We start from the raw sequence: 19,726 nt of genomic DNA, 5'->3' as shown, positions 1-19,726 counted from the left end.
TTTACACGCGGAAATAGTCGTCGGTGTAGTTTATACATTTATTTCTATTCTTTTTTTTTTTTCTTCTTCTTCTTTTCCATTTGTTTGTGCGCGCTTCATAATATATTTATGTATTCTATCTCATGATAAAAATCATTATCAGAGAGCATACGTGATATTTTCATGAAAATGACGATTATCTTCGTGAGTATTCGATTCGAAGCACAATGCTTACGAACGAGTCAACTTGTCCCTTTTCCAAAGCATTGGAGTCAATGAACCACAAACCTGCATGTACTTTCTTTCTCTTTGTCCCTCTGTTTCTTTCTCCCTCTCTCTCTCTCTGTACTCCTAACGCAATAATCTTAATGCATGAAATAATTGCATGTTCTTTACTAACTAAGTTATATGAAAAAATAATCGGCGCTTATGTATATGGGTGTATGAACGACAGCTTCATAGAAATGCTGCGATATACGTAACATATAGTATCTTTGCAAGGTCAGCGATACATATATACACGATCGCGGTCATACGTGACTCAAAGTGTAGCTGATAAGATGATTCCAACGCAGGCGTTTACATTGTCTTCCCTCGTGTGTGTATGTGTATTATCTATCGTAATTAACAGAATAAAGATAAAATATTACAAAACGAAGGAAATAATGTTAAATCTATAAATAGTATTTAATCGAAAGAAATTTTCTCTTTCTATGAGATAATTTTCTTTTTTTTTTTTTTTTTCCTTCTCTTTTATATATGTCTTTTAGGTAAACAATACACATAACGTTTCTTACGGAGGCGGAAGCAATAATGTAACGAACGTTGCATATTCGAAATATTCGACCGCGGGTGGATCGACCGCACTATCGACATCCACTTCGGTACGAGGAACGTCTTCGGGCAAACCGTATCCGAAATATGCCGAACCACGGACGAAGGACCAAGACGTTGTGGTTCTGTTACCGCATAGGAAGAGCAGAACACCCAGAATCAAGCACAAATTATCGGTATGCCAAAGAAATATTTTTATATTTATTTTTATCTATTTCTTAGAAATCATTTTCTAAGAAATTCGATCGAAACTTTTTTATTTAACGCATCGAACGAATTTGGGAAATAACATTGATTATCGCGGACTACGAAAACGTTCGTGTGTTCTTGGAAAGAGTATTATTATAGGTTTCTTTATACTATGTCTATAACGGTATATTCATACGATCCAATAATTCGAAATAAATGGAAACAAATCGAATCCCCCAAGAAATCCGGTCGTTATGTAATTTAGTTTGAAAGCCCTTAATCAAGACTTGTTAACTAGAGTCTCGTAAAATTGTAACGTGTAACGTGTATTACACGTAACGAAACACGTATTATCTAAATCTCTACAGAGAATTATTCGTTTACTCCTATTCTTTGTCTCTCTCTCTCTCTCTCTCTTTTTCTTCACTCACTACTCTCTCTTTCTCTTTCGCTCTCACCCTCTCTGTCTCTCTCTCTCTCTCTCTCTTTCTTTTTCGATATTGCCCTAAATATTTCTCGCGTCACGCACCCATCGTTCGACTAATCCTATAAAAATCACCCCCGAGAGAGATTATTGGTAAATTTCAGGCGACGGTCTCGCCCATCGATCCTTTCTTTCTTCGTACCTTCCTTATTTCCTACACCAAAGTTTTCGAGAAAAAGGGCCAGCATTTATCGTGATAGAGATAGAAAAAGAGAGAGAGAGAGAGAGAAAGAGAAAGAGAAAGAGAAGATAAGAGGTGTCGAAGTTGCATGCCGTGCGTCGACATCGTTCGCCAGTAAATAATCGATTCGACCTAGGGGCATGTCTTTCCTTTTTTTTTTTTTCTTAATATAAGCGAGCTCACGCATACAAACATATTCTCTCTCTCTCTCTCTCTCTCTCTCTCTCTCTCTCTCTCCCTCTCCCTCTTTCTATCTCCGAAAAGGTGCATGATCGAAAGCAATGAGAACGGACGAAAGTCCGAAAAACCCCATGAGACCAGGAATAGTGGGGGTGGAGGGAGAGGTAGAAACGTAGAATTACGGGCATCCAAGTGTTATTACATCGAGCTTCATCGACACGAACAGTTCAATGCGTTCTTAGAACAGTATAATCTGATGTATCAAAACCAATTCCCGTGGCACTGACGACGACGATGACGACAATGACGACAATGACGACGATGACGAAGACAAAGACAAAGACGACAAGGACGACAATGAGATAGTGTCGGTGAAACACGGTTTAAATTCATTCTAGTTTCGTGATTATAATACCATATCCAATGAGGAATCCGTTATTGTTGTTATTACATATCGTATCTTACTCCTTCGGCACGATTAGTATTCCCTTAATCACGCTTCTCTCCAATCCCTTTCTACCAATTTTCCTAAGATCCTTTGATACATTGGTGAAAAAATGAATTTTTAAGAGAAAGCCAATGATAAAACGAATGAGTAACGAAATAGGAAAAAAAGAAAGAAGGAAAGAAGGAAAGAAGGAAAGAAGGAAAGAAAGAAAAGCCAAAAGGAAAACACTTGTTTTTCGTTCCATTGTCGATCAATCCTTTTGATGATGATGTCAGAGATATGAGATAGATGCACTCGAGCACGAGTTAGCGAAATTGGAAAATGATTTATGGAAAGCTAGAAAGTGCTTTTTTGCATTTTCCCCTGTACATCCTATCCGTCGCCTTTATTTTCCTATTTCGTATTCACGTCCATCCAAAAGGGAGACTGGGCGGGCGGGCGGGGGGGGATTGAGTGTATCTACCTAATGCCGCCGGCATAAAGAAATAAATTGACGTTTATGTACTATCGATATTTATGGTTGAAAGTAATACGTGTTCCGGCCGATAAAATTCTTTCTCGAGAGGCTGCCTCTCTCTCTCTCTCATTCTCATTCTCATTCTCTTTTTCTTTCGAAGAAGAAGAAAAACTTGGCATGATACTCTCGCGACATCGAAAAATTACTGTTCGATTGGTTCGAACTCCAATTTGTAATATTTTTTTTTTTTAGAAACGATACGACGATGTATTTCATTATAGATACAATGTTCTATGTAAAAGTTGGGAAATGAGAATTTTGCGAACGTAGCCATAAATATACATATGTATATATATATATATATATATGTATATATATATCGCGAGATCCGCATTATCGCGTGTTTAAAACGCATCATTCGTGTTCCCCGTAAAAGGTAACCTTGAAGAAAGTGACTGCATCATTTCTCACGGAATAGCGTGGATATTGTCTTCGTGAGCATTAATCATCTGTCCATATCGATTCGAATCGATTCTCGTTGGATGTCTCGCGGGACGTACGAACGTACGTTCGATCATTCCAAATCTCTTGAGATTCGATTGGTAATGAAAAAAAAAAAAAAAAAAAAAAAAAAAAAGAAAAGAACAAAAAAAAAAAAAGAAAGAAACAAAAAATAAAAAACGAAAAAATAAAACGACAAGAAAAAAAAAGAGAATAAAAAATTAGAGAAAAATTAAAAGAAAAATATATCAAAAAGAATCGCGTGTTTGTTCATTGTAACTGAAATTGAGAGATAATGAAACGTATAATAATTCCCATTTCTTACATATACACGCACACACACACACACACATATATATATATACACGTGTTTACGCGAATTCAAGAATTGAGTTGAGACTATTTTATTACTTCCAGACATTTTTATTACTCACGGACCTTCCGAAACAACTTGAACCCCATCGCACTTGAAACTATCACATTGTAGGTGTGTACGTACTTATATTCCTCCTTATGCGTATGTAACAGGTACGTTAGGGCTATCAATTTTTCGGCGATCCGTTCTTCGTAATTTCAAAGTTATACACCAACGTCGTATATTGCGCCGAGCGTTATATTACGGTTACGGTATTTTTAACGTCAGGCGGAGAAACAATTTTGAAATTGAGGGCTCGACGAAAATCGATCGATTGATAATTAAACGGTTCGTACAACGTAGAACGAGATGTAATTACTTCGAGCTTGGTAACTATACATGAAATAAAGTCGTAATAGAATTTAAAAATAGAACCCGAATGGAACGTGTTTCTTCGCAGAAAGAAAGAAAAAAAAAAAAAGAAGAAGAAGAAGAAGAAGAAAAGAGAAGAAATATGAGAGGAATCATAGATGCGACCGCATTTCAAATTGATTTAGAACATTAGGATTAGAACAGTTTTTGGTTTAGGACACATTTTCCCTTTCGAAGTCGACCGGGCCAAGGTTTCGTTTCGTGACAAAATGTATTAAAATAGATCGATAAGGTTGCCGAAGCTCCACCGCGATGAAGCAGAAAGCTTCATCAAATATGCATCAGCCTCGAAAACTGACATTTGAACGCGGTGCCAGGTGCCACGTTGCCACATTTTCCTTTGGACCGTGAAAAAATATTGGCGATAATGTCGAAAAACTTTTACTTACTTTTCTTTTTTTTTTTTTTTTTTTTTTTTTAACTCACGACAACAATTTTTCTTATGAATTTCGAAAGGGAAGTACCTTGGCTATTGACCTACTTTCGAAATCCCTTCTTTGCCCTATTTTATCTTCTTATTCTTCGAAAATCAAAGTATTACTATGATTTATTATACATAAAAATGAATATTAAACGAACGATTTTAAAATTAAATGATTAATTATTATACTTAATGAACAATAAAGAATCAAAATATGATTAATGGATAATAAAAATTATCGATGTATCTTAAATCTTCATTATTTTACTTATAAATTTAATATAAATAAACGAAAAACACGTACAACTTTATTAAATTCAATTGATATAATAACATTATTGATATAATAAATATAATAAAAAATTATTCGAAAATATTACTTTATCAAATTTATTATTTAACATTGCTATAGATTATAAATATTATTATAATCTATATTATTATTATAAAAAAAAAAAAAAAAAAAAAAACAAACAAACAAACAAAAAAATAAAACATTGTATTAATCATGATTATTTTATTAATTCGATAATTTTGGAATAATTGCAAAAACAATAACGAGTTAGTGACCTAGTTTGTATCGAAACCAGCGAACCTGCTAACCAATGTATTGTTCCATTGAGCTAGAAGACAAAAATTTCATGTCGCCCATTGGCGACGACCGTAGATGATGACGAAATTGGAACACCGTTTTTATCTTTTTCAATACGACCGTCTGAGGAAAGAAAGAATGAGATAGATGGAGAGAAAAAGAGAGAGAGAGAGAGAGAAAGAGAATGTAGACATTTTCTTTTACCACAAGGCTCCATTCACACATCACTCATCCTTTCGTTCGTTTATCTGCCTCAGACAGACTTCCTAGTCGGTCGTTCTATCGACTCTCCTCCTTTTTGCAGTCATTTTTACTAAACTGCCTTACGCAATACGTTCGCGCAAAACGATAAGCACATTGTCGTTCGCACATTGTACCGTGGAAAATCGAGCTCACGAACCGAGACCTTTTCTGGCTATAGTAAAAAAAAGAAACAAAAAAAAAAAAAAAAAAAAAAAAAAAAAAAGAGGAAAAAAAAACAAGAAAAAAGAAAAAAAAGAGAAGAAGAAAAAAAAAAAATAAAAATTGCGAACGTCACTTTTCTCTTTTATTTTCACACTTTCCTGTTTCCTCACTTTTAATGTTAACGCGCAAACGTCATATTTCTAATTTTAATTTGGAAAAGATTATTGCATAAGACAGTTTATTAAATATTACTTAGAAAAACTGAGAAAAGTCAAAACATTCTAAATATCGTAAAGGAAAGATGAAGTGGACGTTATATTTCTTTCCCTTTTTTTTTTCATTTTTCCTTTTTTCTTTTTTCGCTTTTACACGCGAACGTCATATTTATAATTTGATTATATTAAAAGGGTTATTGTATGCTTAGTAAAAATTGATTTTACAATAAGATAGAATAAGGTCCAAATATTTTGGTTAATTGTAAAAGAAAAATTAAATAGGTTTTACGGTCTTTTTGTCTTTTCTTTTTTTTTTTTTTAATCATAACGTAATAACGTAATAAAATATTCGTTTTATCATATTCGTAATTAAATAAATTTTATGAAAGGTTTTCCTTTTGAGTTCATTGTATGACGCACATATATGTATGTATATATATATATATATATATATATATATATATATATATATATATATATATATATATGTATATATATATATATACGTGACATACATACGTTATACATCGACACATTTTCCAAAACGAATTAATTTACCGTCGTGTAACGAGAGATTCGATTAGTAAGCTCTCAGAGCCATTCTTTTTCCCATAGCAGAGCCTCGCCATCTGTCATTATAATCATTTGCTCCATTGACATGCATTTTCCCCCTTCCCCGTTTCTATCAATCACCTCATTACTGTCGCACGCGTGCATCACCATGTTATTACGATAACGCGATTAGCGAGAATACCGACGAATCGACGCTCGAAAACGATCAACGTCGAAACGATCGACGACGAAGCTGCCGCATGTAAAATGTAAAATATAATATAATAATGATAAATAATAACATGAAACAGGGAAAATGTGAATGTATTTACATACGTACATTTCATATGGTATTGTCGCAATGAGTTTCGTTAATGAAAATCCTTTCTACGAATCTTGTTTCAGACGGTCTCTGAAAATGCAAGATTGGACGTTAATTCGTCGGCAGGTGATGACGATTTAGAGTTATGGGACCAATCTGGATTCATGCTGCGAACCGACGTAGACGATCCTCTCACTAACGCAAAGTGAGTAATAAAGAGTAATAACGATGCCGGTCATTAAATGAATCCTTTTCTTTCATTTATTTATTTTTTGTAGAAAAGGGCAAATTTCTTTTTTATTCACATTCATGTTTTATATTATTATTATTATTATTATTATTATTATTATTATTATTATTATTATTTTCTTATTTGTATAATTATATTGTTAACAAAGGTGGGGTGCACAAGGATGGTGCAGACCAAGTTGCATACCAATAACGGTTATCTTGATACTCATCGTTCTCGTCGTACTGTTACCCCTTCTTGATCATGCCACGGATAAATTCGTATTAAATTCGACGAGCATCGATGCCGAACTAACTTGTATGGATAGCTGTAGTATATCTCTCGTTGAATCCATACCGATTGGATTGAATTATAGCAATAATACGGTGTTACACGAGACTACCTACGACTCTTGGATGAATCTAATCGCAATGGCCGAAAATACGATAGAGATAGCGTCGTTATATTGGACCATGAGAAGACAGGAAGTTTATCCGGATGATAGTGCGAAAGAGGTAGATATCAATGAACGATTTGTCTAATATCTCTTAATATTTATATTACATATTAGATTTATCATTTATAATTGTTAGAAAACGTTCATTGATTTTAGGGCGAGGCAGTATTCCAAGCGCTCATAGAAGCAGGCCGTGATAGAAAAATTTCATTGAAGATAGCGCAAAATATGCCTTCTCATATGTATCCGAACGTCGATACTGAAATATTGACTAAGAAAGCACACGCACAAGTGAGTCCTTCGATTCCATTTGTTCTGTTGTTCGTTGAAGCACGATTGCTATTGAAGCGTTACCGATCGGTTTAACGAACACTCCAGTAAATTTCTATTACTTCGTTGTCTACCCGTCTCTTCTATGCCTAACGAGGACATCACTATGCGGGTGCAACCTAATTTTATGTTTACTTATTAACCCACTTTCTCTACTTCGTCACGATTTACTCAAGGACCGATAACACGTGTCGGATCTCGGTAGAGCGCACTTTGAACTTTCATTTTGCACTGCTCTATTTTATTTATGTTATTTAATAGAATATAATTAAGATCGTAAAAGCGCGTTTATTTTTTCCAGGTAAGAAGTTTAAATTTTGCCGGCCTTTTAGGTGGTGGTGTGCTTCATACTAAATTATGGCTGATAGATAGACAACATGTATATGTTGGCTCGGCTAATATGGATTGGCGATCTCTTACGCAAGTGAAAGAACTTGGATTGATTGCTTTGAATTGTTCTTGTTTGGCGACAGACTATGCAAAGATTTTTGACGTTAGTCATTTATAAAGATAAAATAAATTTAATTACTATCCGATATGCATATCATATTTAAAAATTTATACATTCTATCGTTTAGATCTATTGGCAATTGGGCAAAGATGGTAGAATACCACCAACATGGCCGGACTCCGTCAATACGAAAATAAATATGGATAATCCTATGAATTTTAGCTTAATGGGTAACAAATACAAAACGTATATTGCTGTAAGTATATCGTTCCATTAAATTATTAAAATATGAATAAATTATATGTACGATATTATTGATAATAATAATATATTCTTATCAGAGTTCGCCACCTCCATTTTCACCCAGTGGCAGAAGCAACGACATAGATGCCATTTTACATTGCATAGAAAAAGCAGAAAAATTCATTTACATTTCCGTAATGGATTATTTTCCTTTGATCATTTATACTCCAAAAGTAAAGTAAGTATTTTTGTTACATTGTTATATTATTTCACAATGTTGTTAAATTATTTTATTTCATTCGTTTTCAATTTCATTTTTCATTTTTCCTCAGGTATTGGCCAGTAATAGATAATGCTTTAAGGGCAGCTGCTATCGAGCGTAAAGTCACGATCAAACTTTTGATATCACTGTGGAAACATTCGAGGGCATCTGAAAGTTACTTTCTTAGATCGTTAGAAATATTGACGAATAGTTACAGGAATGTCAAAATTGAAATAGTGAGTATTCTTGTATTATGTGAATTATTCTAATATATTGTTTCTTAAAAAAAAAAAAAAAACGATACATTAAATAAAATATACTTTAATATTTTTAGAAACGATTTGTGGTACCTACTTCTTCGGAATTAGACAATATACCATTTTCAAGAGTCAATCATAACAAATATATGGTTACTGATATTTCTGCGTACATAGGTACAAGTAATTGGTCTGGTGATTACTTTATAAATACAGCAGGTAATTTTCTAATAAAAGTATTTTCTTTAAATAAATTTATAACTATTTGTATTTATTTAACATTATTCTTATTTAATTTTTAGGAATTGGGACGGTTTTTGAAGACGTTGGCCATAAAAATCATGAAAGTATAAGACAACAATTGGAAAATATTTTTAATCGAGATTGGAATTCAAAGTATTCATTTCTGTTGAATGATACCGATCAAATTCCGGAAAAAAGAAAAATTCCGATTGGAAACAATTATCTATTATCATCCCATATATATCATATGCCTGCATAATCATAACATAATATAACATTTTATGTTATATTATTATAAAAAATTTGAGATATGAATAAGAAAGAAAAAGAGTGATATAACTTCCTACCTTAATATAACTTCTTCTATATAATATATTTCTCTTTTCTTGTATGGTATATTTAAACTATACATATATCTAATTCTGAACGAAGAAGGTGTATATCTTCTTCATAATTATTAATCAAATATTGGAGACTGAGAAAGGTCTGGTTTTAAAATAAGCAGTACTGAAAAATTTTTAAACGCACATCATGTTAAAAAAAAGATATCCTGTTGAAAGTATATTAAGCGTGGCTTCTTCCATTCAATTGCTTAATTATATTTTTATACTTATATGATCTTATATTTGTTAATTTAAATCCTAAATCATAATAATGATCTCTAGTTTGCAATATTACTTGTATTTTAGCAGATATAAAATTTGTGTAATATATGCATAATATGGTCTTTATTTTAATTAAAAGACAAATTTAAATTCTATATTTACTATATTTATAATTGTAAAGAATAACATAAGAATTACACAAGATCACTGATTACCATCAATCCTATGGCTGGAAAGTGCAACTATTTTTTATTCCTAAACAATGGAAAACCTGTTGAATGTTAAATATTACAGATTTTTTACGTGATACTATAATCAATGAAGTAATGCCACAAATATATCTGTGCCTTGCTTTAAGTGTCCTTGCATGAACATTAATATAGCCAACATTTAAAACATTATACACAGACACAATCCATATATAAAACTTACAAAAACTGTTATCAATATATTTTCTATGAGGCATATGTGATTGATATAAAGATAACCTAAAGTAATACCAATATAAGATCTTCAAAAAATTTATCATTTTCCATTTTATCATTCAAATGTGAATCTTATTTAAGAATGAATCAGATGCATTTATATATATACACGTTTTCATGAAAATAATTTATATTTTTATGCATAATGTAAAGATGTATGATACTTGCACAAAAAAAAACATAATATCTAAAATGTGAGTCTCTGTATAGAAAAGTTACAGTTATACATATACATATATATATATATATATATATATATATATATATATGTGTCATCTGAGATACTAAATACTTCCTCTGTGTCATTTTAATTAATAAACTTATACATAAGACACTTTGTATATAAATTCAATGAATTGACAATGATATATTTGAATCATTATAAATTCCATCATTACAATTTTAAGGCATACATCTAATAATATAATATATTAAAGTATATACTATATACACAGAATGTTATATGGTCGTTGCAAGTTTATTATCTTCAAATGTATATATGTATGTATGTCAAAATGTATGTATGTTCATTTAAGAATGCGCATGTGTACAAGATATATACATATTTATTATAATTATCTCTGTTGTAAATTATATTGAAAGAATATGTAAAAATTCTATAGATTTATTCAATCAAAATCTTCAATTTTGCAATCAAATAAATGTTGAAAAGTGAGAATAATAATTTTTCAATATTACAAATGAGTACATTATATTACAAAAATGTACCAAAAGCAAAAATTATTAAACGATGATAAAAATTAATACAAATAAGTTATAAAATTACGTATCTCCTCTTTTGTTCATATGTTACAACCACAAACCTGAATCTTGAGACCATTTTAGTATACACGTTATAGAAAATGTACTAAATTATTGTTTTTCTTAATGTTACATCGATTCAAGAATCCTTAACTCTTATAAGTTTTATTTATCACTATCAAATGTTTGATCACGTGGAGAGATACTTTCTCACGATTGGTTAATTTTTCTAACCGTTTTCAAAATGGAGTTAAATCCTTCCAATTCCAAAATTACGTTGTTTCTTATGGACCATCGAATAAAAAATATCATTTCCATGATGTTATTATTTGATATGATATTGTTTATGTGATGTTAATATTTTCATATATACATAAATTAAATATTATGAAAAAAAGTATGTTCGTGTGATGAAACTATGTTAATTTTTATGAAATAAAGAAGAGAGAAGGTATTCTTATCAAACTATCATGTAATAAACATAACAATAAAAATATACAATTTTTGCTTTGTATCAATACGATGACAACATGAAATTTTGAACTTTTCATGTTAATTTTTATCATCTGAAAGATAACCTATTTAATGGTGCATAATTAAACATGTTACCATTGCATTTAGAAATTTATATATTTTTTCATCTACATTAGAAATAATATTTCACTCATGAATAATTTAGGTATATTATAATATGTCAGTATAAAATTATTAAGATGCAATAAAGATATATTTTGTAATGTTTAATTCTATAGAACTTAATGAAATGGAAGTTATACAGAATCTTGACATTTCAACCGATTCACAGACAAATGGATTTGATTTGTCTGCTGGAAATATATGGATATATCCAGAGAATTATCCTGTTCGAGAGTATCAATTTAATATTGTTAATAGAGCTTTATATTATAATACTTTAATATGTCTACCAACTGGTAAGATAATTTTTTAATGTTATTTCCTAAAAATAATTTGTATAAGTATATCTATAAAAGTGATGATGACAGATTAAATATATTTATTTTGTTATTAGGATTAGGAAAAACATTTATCGCTGCTGTGGTAATGTATAATTTTTGGAGATGGTATCCATGTGGAAAAGTCGTGTTCCTTGCACCAACAAAGCCCTTAGTCGCTCAACAGATTGATGCTTGCTATAATGTAATGGGTATTCCAAGTATAGAAAGTATTGAACTCACAGGTATTTCATAAAATATCAATTAATAAAAATTTGTAACGTCAATATTACTTTACCTTAAGCAGTAGTATACTTTTCTAAAGTTTCAATTAATACAATAGATATTTTTTTTTATTAGGTAATGTAAATCATAAGACACGTCAAACAGCTTGGTATAAAAAAAGAATATTTTTTGCTACACCTCAAGTATTCCATAATGATCTTGAAAATAATATCATTCCCAGTGAACTTATAAAATGTGTTGTGATAGATGAAGCGCATAAAGCATTGGGTAAACATTCATATTCTGAGGTACCTGATTTTCTACATTTCCTAATGATAAACAAAGTTAATATATTTTATTTTGTTTGATTTGTAATATTTGTAGTGTATCCGTATATTGAGTGAGAAAAATCAATATTTTAGAATACTAGCACTTTCTGCAACGCCAGGGAATAAAATTGCTAATGTTCATCAGGTAATTTAAAAATACTTCTTTTAAATTATTAATTTATCATTTGCCATAAAAATTTATTTTTATTTATAGATAGTGCAAAATTTACACATTGCACACATAGAATTAAGAGATGAAACATCTCTGGATATAATACCATATATTAATAGAAGAAAGACAGATATTATTCTAGTACCTCTTGGTGAAGAATTAGAAAAGTATAAAGAAAGATATATTAATATAATGGATCGTCATGTCAAATTTCTCATTAGATGTAACGTTATTCGTGGACAAACTGCGACTATTTCTAAAGGCAAAGTAAGTTCTTTTCTATATAATAATAGTTAAATCATATATTTGATGTTTTAATATGTTACAAGAATATAATATATATTTTATAACTAGATATTTATGATAATGAAAGAATTTCAAAAGACGGCAAATCAATCAGGAAATAATGGCCAAATTAAGAAAACATTAAATATACTACTTACTATGTATCATGCTTATGAATTAATGATTCGCCATGGACTTCGTGCCTTTTATAAGTTTTATCAAAGTATGTGTTTATTTAATACGAATTTTTATGCTAATCGTAATATACTTAATACGTTTAATGTTTTTTAAGATCATTCTGATAAATTTTGGATGAACAGTGAAATTCAATTACAAGAATTAATTGCAGAAGTTCAAACTTATTTGGGACCATTTCCTGATGTTCAACTATTTATTAATGGAAATATTCCTGAAGTTTGTATTTAATTTTTTATTCACCATTTGACTTATTATATTAATACTCATATAATCTTTTTGCATGTTTAGATTCCAAATGATCTTGTATTCGGACATAATAAGTTTTTAAAATTAAAAGAATTGTTATTGCAACATTTCAAGATGGCAAGTACTACTGAAAATGATACAAGAGCTATAGTATTTGTAGAGGTTTGTATATATACATTCATTTTATATAAATATATATTTTTACTAATATTTATTTAAACAGAAACCTTTTTAATTTTAAGTATAGTATAGAGACATTGTCAGCGAGGTATATATTTTATTATTACAAGCAAGACCATTGATAAGACCACAAATGTTTGTTGGTCAAGCTGAACAAAAACAGAAACATCAAGTAAAGGCAATAGAAGATTTCAGAAAAAATCGTGTCAATGTACTCATTTCTACCAGTATAGGTATATATTATAATACAGTAAATTTGTATGTATTTCAATAAAACTGATAATGAGAATTATTTTTTACTCATATAGGTGAAGAAGGATTAGATGTTGGAGAAGTAGACTTGATAATATGTTTTGATGTATCACAAAAATCTCCAACTCGTCTTGTACAAAGAATGGGAAGAACTGGAAGAAAACGAGAGGGTCATATAATAATTCTTGTTACGGATGGCAAAGAGCACGAAGTATATACTGTTATATTTTTTATATTTATTAATTTATGTGTATATGTATATATATATATATATGTATACACATTGTTTTCTAAATCTTTTTTTCTCTAAGGCTTTAAAATCTACAATAGCAAGAAGAGAATCTTTAAACAGTAAAATTCTTAATACAAGCAATATATTTTCCTCTTTATATCAAAACAATCCTCGCATGATACCAAACGAATGTAGTCCAGAATGCCATAAAATGCATATAAATGTACAACCAAAAAGTCCTGTGAAAAAAGATAAAAAGTCTAAGAAGGTAGATAATAAAAAGTTAAATGAAACATCGATGAAAAAGACCAAAAATGTCAAACAATGTAAATATTTTTAATATGATAATTTATCTTCTACAAGTGAATTATATTTTATCATATATTATTAATAATAGTTAAAAATGGATTTCATTTTTTTTTCAGCTTTTACAAACGATATAAAAAATACGAATCAACCTTCATTGTCCAAATTTCTCGTAAATACAAAAAATAATGAACAGTTCAATAATGATGATGACAATGATGATGATAATATTGTAGAACTTGTGAAACCTACTATAATAGAAACTGATTTAAATAATAAAACTAATTTAATAAAAGCATCGAACGTTAAATTGCTTATTTGTGATACTGAAGCAGTTGATTTTTTAACATTGTGTACTATGAAGAAATCAGAAAAGGAAATGAAACTCGAAAAACCTAAAATGGATATGACTTATGTTTCTTTAACTGAATCAATTACAAGTTTCGTTGATTTCACTGTACCTAGTCTAGATATACTTGATGACTTGGGTAATCATTTAACTAACGTTAAACTAAACTTAAAATTACCAGAAGAAAATTCTCAAAGTGATTATGATGACGATAATTTTTGTTGTAACAACCAATATAATATTATGAGTCCAGTAAACACAGTCATGAATGAATGTATTAATGTTAGTGAATCTAGATTTGAAGATCTACTCGATGAAAGTACTGATTCTAACAATACTATTTTAAATTCTAATGAAAATGATGTAAATAATCTGGATACTAACGTTAATATTGCAGAACACAGCAAAGGAAAATCTGTAACTAATGTAAGAAATAATGAACAACGTGACAATGAACTTAGTTTTTTTGAAGATATATTCAATGATTCATTTGAGTCAATTGAAAATGATTTAGAAAACAATGAATTGAATACCGATAATGTCGAAAATAAGGAATTAAAGAAATTGGACTCATCGAACAATGACTCTTCTAAAATAGTAACAACTGATAAAGTACAAGAAAAAACAAATAATTTAACATTATCAAAAATGCAAGCTAAGGAAGTACGTTCAAAGCATTGTGAGTCTATGTTTTCCATAACTCAAGCTGTTAATGAAATAAAAAAAATAAATTCCAATCCGAATGCTCAAACTGCGCTTGCAGAAATAAAAGATACAGGACAATATGTAACGCAAAAGTCCAAATGCACATTAACTAATAATATACCGTACGTACAAAGTAATGTACAAATTAATGATTATGAATCTGAAGAAGATATATTTGCATCCGAATTAGAAGAAGATTTGGAAATTAATAATGCAGGCAATGAGTCATCAAACAAGGAAAATCCGACAAATGAAACTTTATCAAATTCAAATGTCAATATTCATAAAAATTTTAAATGTATAGGAGACAATCAATTTAAAGTCGATGCTTTTGAATGGAATAACGATTTTGAAGTATCATCTATTTCGGCTGCACATTCTAAATACTTTAATAATTCTACTAATGCTAATTTAAGGGTAAAAAATACCAATACTGTAGCATCGTCTTTCGTAGATGATACTATGTGGAATGATACGGATAGCGATGAATGGATATCATTCAATCAAAAGTCTAAATCAAAAGAACATACTAAAAGTAGTTCTTTGCGAATATCAAAAAAATTGTCTACCATAAAACATTCTTTTTCTAATTCCACTTCCATGGACGATCAGAATGATTCTGAAAATGATTTTGTTATAAATTTAAACGATATAGAAAAATTAAATGATTTGGAAACTAGTTATTTCTCTAAACAGAAAAATCGAAATTATGATACGTCTATTCCAAGTAGTAGCAATTTCAAAGACAAATCTTTAGAAAAAATTGGAACACGAGAGACGATGTTAAAAAATTTGAGTTCTTTTAAAGCCCCAGATAGATATTTAAATAAACAGTACTCTAATAAAGCGAGTCAGAGTACTCAATCGAAGCATATCGATTCTTTAACGAATTCCTCATACAAAAGTAAATCAATAAAAGATAAAAGCAATATGAAAAATCAATGCAAATATATAGATAACGAGGCAGAAGTATTTTTTGATAATAGTTCCGACGAAAGTTCTGGCAAAGACGAGGATCTATCAGATTTTGTTAGTTACACTCAACATGAAACGGATGATGATATGCATGCTTTATATTTACAAGCCGTTAAAAATCCTATCAAACGACCTGGTGCTTTTGTTTTTAAAGAACCTAAAGAATTTAATAAAATGGTAGAGATATATTCTCAACCTTGTTCACAGACAAATGAATCATATCTTGAGGTTAATTTTAATACTTTATATTTGATATATATGTATTATAATTAGTACTTGTCAATTAATAACATTTGTTTTATTTAGGACTCTTTTTGTATAAATGGTGATCAAGATGATGTTGATGAGAGTAAACATAATCATGGATATTCTATATTGGAAGAAGCAGAGAAAATATTAGAAAACAAAAAAAGGAAACGAATTAAATCTAATAAATCTGAGAATAGAGGATGGAAACATAGAAAAAAAAGGAAAAAATTGGAAGTATTAAATATTTCTACGAGTAGCGAGGATGAAACTGAGAGATTACGTATAGAGATTCAAGATGAGTCAATGATGTTGAAAGGTTTACATCCATAAAATTTTGTATCGCGTTATAGAGTGTAAGATTAAAAATGTTATTATATATTATACGAAACTGTGAAAGATAGAAATCAAGAAAATTTATCTTTGATACTATTACTTTTAATTTTACACCTAATGTAATTTTTTTACTGCTATTTTTTTTTTTTTTTTTTTTTTTTTTCGTCAATGTTTATAGACAGTAGAGCATTGTTCTATAATAAAATTTATATTGAATGGAAATATTTCTCGTTAAGATGTTATATCGTATATTACAGACACGTGCAAATTTTTTCGTTGAAAAAGCGAAAAAATAATTCTCCCATTATTGCTACTCTTAATAGTTTATAAACACTCGATTGTACTTATTCCAATGTTTACAGATGTTATAATTACATGCATACAAAGTCATTATTTTTATAACAAAACCTTAGTAAGATCGTGGTGTAACAATGTAACAACAGTGAATAAATGTTGAATTGTTTGAATATGGTGAGAGCGAGAATGTGATGTTAAGTACATACTTAGATAAAAAAAAAAAAAGAAAAAAAAAGCCTAGAAATAAGAAACAATAGGTTCTACACGAGTCAATTTTGCACGTCTCTTTTATACAATATAAATATTATTTTATCATCTTCGATACCGCGATCATTCGACGTGTATTGTTATTTGATGGTGACTAAATTGTCACAACCAAGTATAGTATTAATTCATATAAGGTTTTCTATTTGTGTTTTCTATTTGTATTAAATAGATGAAAGATAATCTATATAGAGGAGAGAAGTTGACTTAATAAATAACGACAAATGATTAAAATAAATAACAACATAAATATTCGACTGTATCGTAGAAAACAATAATAAATAATCGGCTAAGATTAATGCACGAACGTATTTATGTATGAATTTATTAATGGCCGTTAGCTATAATTGGTCATTTTTACGTTTGTAATGTGCCATTTATTTTGAATATGATGTTTTTGTATAATTTATATACCGCAATAACAAATATTATAATGATTTAAAAAAAAAAAAAAAAACCAAAAAGAAAAAAAAAGAAACCAAATATATTATTTATTTCTCATTCCTGTTAGAAATAACGTGTAAAAATTTTTAGAAATTAGTCGTGGCAAAAAAATAGACAACTTCTGTATAGAAAAATGGATAATATCAAGCTGTTTCAGACAAGCCAGGTATGCTTTGTCAAGTGAAAGTGCTGTCCTTTATCAGCAAGGGATGAACTATTAAAAGAAAGGAAAAACTACGCACAAAAATGTACCTGCAAATTCTGCCTGTACTATATAAGCAGAAGGTACGAAAATATTCGTCATTTGCTGAACTACGTTAAACGGACGAGAACGGTTTGAAAAGTTCGTGTACTCCAACGATCTACAAAAACGAACGTAAGTACATCGTCAATAACTTATAATATTTTATTTTTATATATGTATATATATAAATAAATATTTAATTTTTAGATTCATTAAAGTAAAGTGTGGATTTACGTGAAAGAAACAATATGTTTCGTTTTTTAATAATATCTACATTGATTAATTTGGGATTGGCGGGTTTGATCGTAAAACGTAATAGCAATTTTCAGTCAACTCAAGAACCACAAGAGCAATTGCAATCATCAACGGTCGCTCAGAATCAAATCGATAATCAATTGCAAAAGTATTCGTATTTCCAAGGAAATCAATTATCACCGGTGCTATATCAATATCCAAGCTATCCTGAATATATAAAAAATGGAGATCCTATTCAATCAAGATTAGAGGAAAGATACCAAGTTCCGATAACAGCATCGCCTCAAGAAAAGCATGAGTTGTCTTCTGGATTCGCAACAAGCTTGATTCCTTTGGCTACAAGCATTATGGTATATGGAACTCAATTTGGGACCTACCTGGTATATTTCTTTCTTGCTCTCACCGTGGGTGGTGTTATTACTATTTTAATATGCACTTTCACAACCATCTGTTCCAATAATATTTTAGATCTTTCACTGTATAATTCTCAGGTAACAAAAAAAAATCTACATTTGTTTCTAATACATTCTAATTAATTATTAAAAGATCTATGCTAATTATTTCATCTCCGTTATGTTTAACAGATGAAAGAACAAGTCGTTGATCTGGCACGAGCCTACATTACACCTGAAAGCTTAAATGCAGCTACTGTATATATTTTGAACGCTTACAATAAATATAACACTATGCAACAAGAGAAACGCGGTAGATCAAAGCAATAAACAACGAAATACCGATAATAATGATTAATTATCAGTTAAATTTGTTATCGTTGTAATTATCATATTCTTTTTTGAAGTTCTTATATTCGATTTTTTTTATTTATTTATGAAACCGGATTATAATAATAATTTTTATCATGAATAAACGTGAATTTCTTTTACATAAAAACCTCTTTTTAATCCTCATCCTAGACTCATAGATCTTCTAATTTTCTGTTTTTGTATCATACGTTCTCTTATCAAATTGATTAATTTTACGAATCATTGTGGTCAAACAACATTGTATCAATGATTATATGGGGAAATTTATGAGAGATATAATCTACAAAAGTAAAATTTATCTAACGTTCGACGTCAAAGGATTTCACGAGGATCTCCTGGAGAGTCATGAAAGAAGTTGGAGAAATTTATATTATATTAATATTCAATGTCTATTCTTAGTTAATTTCGTCACGTATACTATTAAGATGTCATTAAAAATTAACACGATAAATATTCTTCAGAAAGAAATACTTTTACATGAGTCACATAAACTATTAGTTTCCTTCAGCGATTCCATTCTTCTCTCTCCCCACCATATTTCTTTTTCCACCACTCTTTCTCTTTTATTCTCTTCAAGTTTTATACAGCGACCGATGCC

At 29.7% G+C, this 19,726-nt stretch overlaps 2 protein-coding genes across 9 annotated transcripts in view; both read left to right on the top strand.

The window, feature by feature from the left end:
• Positions 1-9,779, top strand: part of LOC124949308 (5'-3' exonuclease PLD3-like) — an 11,545-nt gene extending 1,766 nt beyond the window's left edge. For 3 of the 6 annotated variants that reach the window (XM_047494180.1, XM_047494178.1, XM_047494179.1), the window contains 10 exons: positions 750-989; positions 6,631-6,752; positions 6,946-7,291; positions 7,390-7,524; positions 7,865-8,056; positions 8,142-8,270; positions 8,356-8,495; positions 8,590-8,755; positions 8,854-8,995; positions 9,079-9,779. In XM_047494180.1, coding sequence (XP_047350136.1) covers positions 750-989; positions 6,631-6,752; positions 6,946-7,291; positions 7,390-7,524; positions 7,865-8,056; positions 8,142-8,270; positions 8,356-8,495; positions 8,590-8,755; positions 8,854-8,995; positions 9,079-9,278 — 1,812 coding nt within the window. In that variant the 3' untranslated portion in view covers positions 9,279-9,779. Of the gene's footprint in view, positions 184-214; positions 582-749; positions 990-6,630; positions 6,753-6,945; positions 7,292-7,389; positions 7,525-7,864; positions 8,057-8,141; positions 8,271-8,355; positions 8,496-8,589; positions 8,756-8,853; positions 8,996-9,078 lie in introns of those variants that run through there. The other 3 variants (XM_047494177.1, XM_047494182.1, XM_047494181.1) reach the window with 3 other exon arrangements.
• A 637-nt stretch (positions 9,780-10,416) lies between these two features.
• On the top strand, positions 10,417-17,720 carry LOC124949305 (Fanconi anemia group M protein homolog). Of its 3 annotated transcripts, XM_047494171.1 has the most exons (14): positions 10,417-11,322; positions 11,624-11,803; positions 11,902-12,069; positions 12,185-12,357; positions 12,434-12,523; positions 12,593-12,817; positions 12,905-13,058; positions 13,128-13,249; positions 13,322-13,441; positions 13,527-13,692; positions 13,768-13,922; positions 14,023-14,269; positions 14,369-16,506; positions 16,585-17,720. In XM_047494171.1, the coding sequence occupies exons 2-14, from the start codon at positions 11,635-11,637 to the stop codon at positions 16,855-16,857; spliced, it is 4,200 nt and encodes a 1,399-aa protein (XP_047350127.1). In that variant the 5' UTR covers positions 10,417-11,322; positions 11,624-11,634; the 3' UTR covers positions 16,858-17,720. The 3 variants fall into 3 exon arrangements, with proteins under 3 accessions (XP_047350127.1, XP_047350129.1, XP_047350130.1); XM_047494173.1 differs by lacking the exons at positions 10,417-11,322; positions 11,624-11,803; positions 11,902-12,069 and having other exon boundaries at positions 12,189-12,337; XM_047494174.1 differs by lacking the exons at positions 10,417-11,322; positions 11,624-11,803; positions 11,902-12,069 and having other exon boundaries at positions 12,189-12,357; positions 12,472-12,523.
• The last annotated feature ends 2,006 nt before the right edge of the window (positions 17,721-19,726 follow it).

This window comes from Vespa velutina, chromosome 5, assembly GCF_912470025.1.
Source record: "Vespa velutina chromosome 5, iVesVel2.1, whole genome shotgun sequence".
Classification (NCBI taxonomy): Eukaryota; Metazoa; Arthropoda; class Insecta; order Hymenoptera; family Vespidae; genus Vespa; species Vespa velutina.
This window is presented reverse-complemented; position numbering and strand designations above follow the sequence as displayed.

Bases quoted from the DNA above. Each gene is read 5' to 3' on its own strand.
- LOC124949305 (XM_047494171.1), top strand. From the start codon at position 11,635: ATGGAAGTTATACAGAATCTTGACATTTCAACCGATTCACAGACAAAT. The intron at 13,442-13,526 runs GTTTGTATATAT...TTTTAAGTATAG, and splicing joins GAGCTATAGTATTTGTAGAG to TATAGAGACATTGTCAGCGA. The intron at 14,270-14,368 runs GTAAATATTTTT...TTTTTTTTTCAG, and splicing joins GACCAAAAATGTCAAACAAT to CTTTTACAAACGATATAAAA.